Here is an 8,953-nt window from a genome sequence, read left to right on the forward strand (position 1 = left end):
TAGATACCTAGTAGTGCGATTACTGGGCCATAGGGTAGTTCTATTTTTAATTTTTTGAGGAGCTTCCATACTGTTTTCCAGAGTGGCTTTACCAGTTTCCATTCCCATCAACAGTGCAAAAGAGATCCTTTTTCTCCATATCCTCCTCACCAACATATGTTGTTGCCTGAGTTGTTAACGTTAGCTATTCTGCCTGGTGTGAGGTGGTATCTCATTGTGGTTTTGGAGTGATTTTTGAGCATTTTTTTCATGTGTCTGTTAGCCATCTAGATGTCTTCTTTGGAGAAGTGTCTTCATGTATTTTGCCCCTTTCTTCACTGGATTACTTGTTTTTTGGGTGTTGAGCTTAAATTCTTTATAGATTTTGGATACTAACCCTTTTCCTTTTTCTTTTTTTTTTTTTTTTTTTTTTACAAATAGTTTATTGTCAAATTGGTTTCCATATAACACCCAGTGCTCATCCCCACAAGTGCCCTCCTCCATGCCCGTCTCCCCCCTCTCCCTCCACCATACATCAGTCCTCAGTTTGTTTCTCAGCATTCAAGAGTCTCTCATGGTTTGCCTCTCCCCCTTTCCCCCACCATTTCCCCCCTTCTTCTCCCCCATGATCCTCTGTTAAGTTCCTCCTAATCCTCCTATACATGCAAACATATGATATTTGTCCTTCTCTGCCTGACTTATTTTGCTCAGCATAACGCCCTCAAGGTCCATCCATGTTGCTACACATGGCCAGATTTCACTGTTTCTCATTGCCATGTAGTATTCCATGGTATAGATAAACCACATCTTCTTGATCCATTCATCAGTTGATGGACACTTAGGCTCTTTCCATGTTTTAGCTATTGTGGAGAGTGCTGCTATGAACATTAGGGTACATGTGCTCCTATGCACCAGCATTTCTGTGGATACTAACCCTTTATCCGAACTGTCACTTGCAAATACCTTCTCCCATTCTGTCAGTTGCCTTTTAGTTTTGCTGATTGTTTTCTTCGTTGTGCAGAAGCTTTTTATTTTAATGAGCTCCCAATAGTTCATTTTTGCTTTTGTTTCCCTTGCCTCCAGAGACGTGTTGAGTAAGACATTGCTGCAGATCAGGTCAAAGAGGTTTTTCTCTGCTTTCTCCTGGAGGATTTTGATGGCATCCTGTATTATATGTAGGTCTTTTATCCATTTGAGTTTATTTTTGTTTATGGTGTAAGAAAGTGGTCCATGTTCATTTGTCTGCATGTCGCTGTCCAGTTTTCCCAGTACCATTTGCTGAAGAGACTGTCTTTATTCCCTGGATATTCTTAGTGGGTCTATTTATGGGTTCTCTATTCTGTTCCATTGAGTGTATTTGTGCCAATACCATACTGTCATATGATTACAACTTTGTAATATATCTTGAAGTCCAGGATTGTGATGCCTCCAGCTTTGGTTTTCTTTTTCAAGATTTCTTTGGCTATTCGAGGTCTTTCCTAGTTCCAGACAAATTTTAGGAGTGTTTGTTCTAGCTCTGCGAAGAATGATGGTGTTACTTTGATAGGGATTGCAGTAATTCTTTTTATCTGTCTTCTCTTTGTTTGCCAGCTGAGGTTGGGTGCCAAACCTGAAATTCTGAAAGACCATGTCATCCAGGACAAAGGCGTTTAGGCTCAGTGAGCAGGAAAGGGTAAGGATATTACAGATAAAAAATGAGGTGCCTATTTAGCCCTTGGAAAAACAACACCCAAATCAACACTTCCATTCCCTACTTATTCCCCATCTATTTGACACAACTGATTTTTGTTGTCTGTATATTGTGCTTATCACATTAACATTTGTTGTAAGGCACTGAAAATAAAAGCACCATGAAATAGAAAATAAATGAAAAAATGAAGTAATAGAGACATTAGAAGTACTTGAAAAAAACTACAGTGATTTTGCTTTGTATAATTTAAAACATTATTTCAGTCAGTTACAAAGCAGACTGGGAAAAATATTTCAGAAAGTATGTCAAAAGAATTATCATATTATTTTTTTTTTCCAAATCAGTACAGCTTTTATTGCATCTTTAAAATACCAGAAGTATCATCTGGCATCTTGTGGTTTCTGTAACTGGACAACGTAGATCTTATTCATCAGCCTGTTGAACTGTTCCTTTTTCAGAAACATAGATGTCATCCAAAAATTTCCGGATATCCTTGTTTTTAACTGTTGTCGCTTGCTGAATCAAAGCAGCTGAGTTTGATACAAGTTCAATGTCATTTCCTTCAAGAATTAATTCATCTTTCTGGGCTTGAGATACAGAACAAGCAACACCTGGCCTCATCCGAACCCTGCGTATGTATTTCTCACCCAAGAAATTTTGGATTTCAACAAGAGAACCATTCTCCTGAATAACAACTTTGATGGGGAAGTGAGCATACACAGACCTCATCTTGTAACGGAAGCCCAGTGTAACACCCTTGATCATGTTCTGTACATGACTACAGATAGTACGGACAGTAGCCAGTTCTTTTCGATTTCCCCACCACTTGTCAACTCGGAGCCTCTTCTTTTTCTTTCCAAGAAGACTGAGTTCTACATTGATGTGATTGAAGTCCCTTCGCAGGGTTCCTCCGGGTCCCTTCACAATAACAGTACATCCCTTGAGAGTGATGTTGACATTTTCCGGAATGTTGACAGTTTGATTGCTGAGAATGGTCTTCATTCTCACAGTAGATGCGGCCAGAATTATCATATTATAAGAGTTTGTACAAACAGATAAATAACTAAGACCTTGAAAAGTAATCTGATTAAAACATTCAAAAGAGGATATTAAATTGTTAAACCAACACCTAAAAGAATGGTCAGTTTTTAAGAAATGCCAATTAAAGCAATTGGGAGATAGTGCTTTTACCTGTTAACTGGCCAAGATTTTTTTTTTAAATAAATGAAAATGACCAGTGCTGGCAAGGATGCAGCTGGCATTCACCCAGTGCCAAGAGTCTACCCTTCCTTGAGAAAGCTCTTAGATAATTTGGATCCAAGTGTTAAAAGTGTCCAGAGTCTTTGATTTGATAAGATGCTAATGAAGACATCAAGTCTAAAACAAAAAACAAACAAACAAAAGGCCCTAAGTATGGGATAATCTTTAAGCAAGAAGATATTTCCAGCCCCAAATTTTCAAATATAGGAATATATTTTAAATATATATAGAGAGGATATGTGATAATGTTAAAGAAGTTCTTATGCAGCATATGTTATTTCTGTAATGTTAAAATAGTGACTAAACACAAGGGATATAAATGTAAACCATCACACCAAGACTCTCTCCTGTCTCCATGGAGCTTGCTAATCAGTTGACTGGGGCAAGACAGACATTGGCATAGCTCTGAGAATAACAGAAAGCAAAGTATCCACAAGAGGAGGTGTGACAGAGTGAAAGCGTGGCATCTATGGGGATACAGCAGGGATGCAAATTAGAATAGCCGGGGTTAATCCTAGATCTTTCTTCCCTCATTTATTTACATCTAAAACTAGAAAATTAAGGCAAAGTTGTGGCAGAAAAATTGGAAAATGCAGAAAAGGTAAAAATTGCTTGGAATTCTCCAGACCACAATTCACCTCTTGACAAGTCTCCTGTACTTCTTTAGCAAAGACATGTAGGGTTAGGAAGAATGGGACCTGAGACAGAACTGCTGGATATTCATGAGCATAAAAGCAAGCAGGTCTTTTAAAAACACAGCACTCAATCAGACTTTGTACTGATGAATCTCAAGCCTCCATGGGTTCCAGTTTTACTCATCTGTGAAAGCGAATGATAACAATAATGCTGTCTTCATCAAGGGTTATTGAGAGACTAAATGACATAATAACGTGCATTAATTTGCGAGGGTTGACATGTTACAGAACCTGCCCTGGATCACCTGGTGGAAGAACCAAGTGGCACTCGGAGATCTTGGAAAGCAGGAGGTTTATTTTACACTGGTGGGCTCAGAGGAGATCATTATCCAGAGGTCTGAGCCCCAAATTCAAGTGGGAGGGGTAATTTATAGCGTCATCTTCTGCATTCATGGCAGTTTTGGCATGAGCAGAAAACAGAGCAGGAAGATCCCTGAAGAGGAGTCTCTAAGCTAGGAAGCAGAGCTTGTTTTAATCCAATCGGTCATCTTATGGTGCACAATTTTACTTCCCCAACAGACATAATAAGATACCACAGATAGGATGGCTTAAGTAACAGAAATTTATTTTCTCACAGTTCTGGAGCCTGGAAGTCCAAATTCAAGGTGTTCGCAGGTTTGTTTTCCTTTGTGGCCTTGCTCCTTGTTTGCATATGACCATCTTCTTGCTATGTCCTCACATCAAGAATGTGGTCACCCTTTGGTCTGTGTTCTCCATGACCTAACCCCATTTTAGAAGGACATCAGTCAGATTAAGGTCCACTTCATTTTTACTTAATTACTTCCTTGAAGGCTCGATCTCCAAATGCATTCACATCTGAGATACTGGCATAAGAACATCAAAATACGAATTTTGTGGGGATATAATTTAGCTCATGACAATTATATATCCTTTTAGTCTCCTGCCTGGCTTACAAAAGGACTTTTAAATTGGCTGTTATTTTTATTAGATAGAACCATGCTTTTCTACCATATGACATTTTATAGCTCTTGTAGAAATTCATTTTCCTTTTTATGAGCAGCAGAGTCCTGCCATGTGGCACATTCTTTTACTTTTGGGAGACCTGCATTGAAAAAATTTATTTAATGCTACCATGTTTCAGTTAACATCTATTAATTAACATCTAAATAATTTATGTATGGCAGAAAATTCCTAGGAAGCACTGACCTGTACTAATAATACACATTGAAAGCTTGAGATGTTTAAAAAAAAAGGGGGGGGGCAGCAAGGGCAGCTGTACTTGGTTATAACAAGTGCTTTATTTCAACTTGGTGGTCACTGATGGAACTACACTCTAATGGAAATAGTGAAAGTATGTGCTCAGCTTATTTCACCACATTCCCCTCAGCTCTCTACTGCCTCCCTCCCCTTTCCATTTGAAGGAGCTGATCATCTATAAAATGGATGTTAAATGGACTTCCTAAAGAAGAGTCAGCATCTCCCTAAATCTACTGACATGTGCCTTTCTTGTAGTAGTAAAGTGTAATTTAATTTGTTTTAATGTCTTTCCTCTCTAATCTCTGCTGATCGAAAGATTGTATTGCAGCAAGGTGGGAGGGGGAGATTACTAATCAGATTATTTGCAAATTTCAATGATTTTTAGAAATCATGTCACAGACAAACCATAGTAATTACCAAATCCATCCCTTCAATTAACGCTCTCAGTGTCAGTTTATTAGATAAATAAAGTAGAAACCTGATATTCTGTCTTTTTTTTTTTTAATGTTTTATTTATTTCTAGGAGAGAGAGAGAGACAGCGTGAGCAGGGGAGGGTCAGAGAGAGAGGGAGTCACAGACTCTGAAACAGGCTCCAGGCTCTGAGCTGGCAGTCAGCACAGAGCCCAACGCGGGGCTCGAACCCACGAACCGCGAGATCATGACCTAAGCGAAAGTCGGACGCTTAACCGACTAAGCCACCCAGGCGCCCCCTGATATTCTGTCTTTTAATATATAAGTAATTGTACGGATGTAAGTTAATTTGCTGTGAGTTGCATTTAATAATCATAAATTGTTAAAGCCTCGGTATTTTGTTAGTTGAGGTCAAATGTTTTTCTTTCTCTCCATTGTCTCTCTTGTGAATTAGTTTGAGTTTACCTTGCCATTAACTCTCTATAATCAATTCGAGTCAGGAAGGGTATAACAGGTACACACTCCAAAGGTGAAGCCCCTGGGATGCTGGTGAGGAGTGCACACTGGTCTATGGACAGTGGGCCCTATTCTGACAACACCTGATCGCTTGTCAGAGTCACTCATGTTTATGACATTTGAGTGGTTGCCTGGTGCCTTCAGTGAAGTGTTGACATTTGCTCCCTCTCTGTAACACCTGATAAAAGAAATATAACCCTTGCTCATGTTCCTAGCACACTTCCTATTAAAGTGCAGTTTAGTCCTTGAAGTCAGCATGACCTTACTCTTGTTTATAGGCACTGCTACTTTAAACCACAATGGATAGCCAAGTCTCTCATAACACCATTANTGTGATGGGCCGCACTCAGAGCAGCAGCAGCAGTGTGGCTGCCATCAATCAGACCTGGAAGCTGCATCAGAAGAGGGGACCACATGGGGCGCCTGGGTGGCTTAGTCGGTTAAGCGTCCGACTTTCGCTCGGGTCATGATCTCGCTGTTCGTGGGTTCGAGCCCCACGTCGGGCTCTGTGCTTACTGCCAGCTCAGAGCCTGGAGCCTGTTTCAGTCTGTGACTCCCTCTCTCTCTGACCCTCCCCTGCTCACGCTGTCTCTCTCTCTCTCCTAGAAATAAATAAAACATTAAAAAAAAATAAAAAAAAAAAACAATTGTAACCAGTTGCCTGTGGCTGATAAACTAGTGGGTAAGTCATTTTAGATGCTGAAGTATTACATTAAAATTTATGTTAAAGGGAGAGAGAGAGAGAGACTGCCTGATGTCACTGTGTCCTGTGTTGTAGGCCAAACTGAGGGAAGATTCAAGCTGCTCCCAGCAGTGGGCTCCTAGACTGAATTGGGCACAGGCTGTGCCCTTAGCTCGTGGATGCCTAGGCCATGAAAGGACAGAGCACTTGCAACATTAAGATAATTTAATGCCTGCGGTGTTTGACACTGTGGATTACCGACCCTAACTTTACTCATTCAGTGAATATAACCCAGTGTTTGCACTGTGATGATGTTGCAATAGAACAGTGAGTAAATCAGACAAGAATGTGGCCACCTTAAAGCTGGTATTCCAAAGAGAGACAGTAAACAGACACAAGGTAGACTGAACCTGGGGATCTGAAATCAAAAGAGGCTGAATGCATTGAAAATAACATGATCTTTCTTCTCTCTTCCAACTCTAGACAAGAAAGGTATTTTTCAGGAAAGGGGGGATCAGACTATTTTTAAATTTATTCTCCCTACCCCTGTCTTTCTCTCCCCTTCTCTCTCTCTTCTATACTAGAACAATAATTCCTAGACATTTTACAATAGTAAAATTTAAAAAACCAATAATTTGAGGGGTCTGTATTGAATTGCCAACTTTTCCCTCCATGGTTCTATGTGTATGTGTATATGTATTTTATATATGTACACGTTTTCCATCTATTAATATATAGTTAATACCAATCTACTCTTTTATTACATTAAAAAAATTTTTTTAATTTATTTTTGAGAGAGAGAGTGACACAGACTGTGAGGAGGGAGGAACAGAGAGAGAGGGAGACACAGCATCCAAAGTGGGATCCAGGCTCTGAGCTGTCAGCACAGAGCCTGACAGGGGGCTTGAACTCATGAACTGGGAGATCATGACCTGAGCCAAAGTCGGATGCCTAACAAATGGGGTCAGTAGTAGATGCCCCCATCTACTCTTAATATTAGATAACATTTGAGGGGTTAGTTAGCGACTCTTTTATGTTCAGTATGCACAACACTTATAATGTAGACACTCCTAATATTCCCATTTCACAGATAATGAATGCAGTGGAAACTCAAAGAGGCTATGTGCACTATCCAGTCTAACCCAACAAGTGAGCAAGAGAGTCAGAGGTTGGACTCTGGACCATTAAATACTTGGGCTCTCAGCACCACCATTCTCTTTAAAACAGAAAACAAACAAGCATCAAACAAACAACACCCTACAAAACTTGCATCACCAAAAAGGTGGGAAAGATATAATTACAGAAATTTCAAAGATATCTTTACGAAAAACTCACTTGTTCTTATTTTTCTTATTTCACTGGGGACTGGAGAAAGCTTTGTCAAAGGCCTGCTCTGGCCCATGGACTTGCACTTAGGAAGCCTGGCTCCTAGTCTTCAGCAACAAAAAAACTTTTAATCCACATCACAGGTGATTTTCTAGAGAGTTTAGATCAAGAACATATGCATGTTAGCCAGTTTAAGAACATACATGATTCATTTTGTGAATGGCCTTCAAATGCATTTATAAACTACCTCAATTTTAAGCCCTCTACCAGGTTCCGGAAGCCATGCAGAATTAGGAGACTGAGAACAATCTTAAGGTGAGGACAAGGAAAAGTCCTTACCACACAATCCAAGAATGTCAGGGGTTTGGGAATCCCTGGGAATGAACCACAAAGATTTGCCAGCTCAGGCATCTTCCCTAGACCTTGGAGAGAAAGTCTTCCCAAACATTCTTAGTTATTTTCATAGCCCCAAAGAACTTAAAAATTAATGTTCTATTTTCAATCACTAAGTTACGATTCTGAGCAAGTTGCTTGACTGTTTAGTAACTGTTTCACCATCTGTCAAATCAGAATAATTTGATTCCTATCTGACATAATTTTATTCCTTTGACATTCCTGAAAAAATGTATACAGGTCAAGATTTTGCAAATTAAAATAAATTTGAAATTTAGGGGGCGCCTGGGTGGCTTAGTCGGTTAAGCGTCCGACTTTCTCTTAGGTCATGATCTCACGGTTCATGGGTTCGAGCCCCGCGTTGGGCTCTGTGCTGACTGCCAGCTCAGAGCCTGGAGCCTGTTTCAGTCTGTGACTCCCTCTCTCTCTGACCCTCCCCTGCTCACGCTGTCTCTCTCTCTCTCTCTCCTAAAAATAAATAAAACATTAAAAAAAATTTAAAAAAAATTTGAAATTTAGGAGTCTGATAATTTAAAGGAATGCTGGGTGGAATCCTTTTGAAAGCTGAACACAGTTCTTTACTTTAAAGGCTAATTGTACCCTAGATCTATTTTGGGGTTCAGAATTTTGTATATTGAATTTCCTAATGTGAGACATATCTGCATCCTAAAAACTCACATCATGGTTGGGGGAAGTTATCATCATCCCAGGAAATGCTTTCAATTTTTAAAATTTATGGCTTATGCTTAGGGGAAGCACATTTTTGTTTGCTTCCCTAAATT

General features: G+C 39.7%; 1 protein-coding gene across 1 annotated transcript; it reads right to left on the reverse strand.

The window, feature by feature from the left end:
* Positions 1-1,994: 1,994 nt before the first annotated feature.
* LOC120244303 (60S ribosomal protein L9-like) lies at positions 1,995-2,671 on the reverse strand. The gene has a single exon (XM_039250724.1). It carries the CDS (start codon positions 2,669-2,671, stop codon positions 2,093-2,095), a length of 579 nt encoding a protein of 192 aa, XP_039106655.1. The 3' UTR covers positions 1,995-2,092.
* Positions 2,672-8,953: the final 6,282 nt, after the last annotated feature.

Source organism: Hyaena hyaena, unplaced genomic scaffold, assembly GCF_003009895.1.
Source record: "Hyaena hyaena isolate Hyena2069 unplaced genomic scaffold, ASM300989v1 scaffold_379, whole genome shotgun sequence".
In the NCBI taxonomy this organism is placed as follows: domain Eukaryota; kingdom Metazoa; phylum Chordata; class Mammalia; order Carnivora; family Hyaenidae; genus Hyaena; species Hyaena hyaena.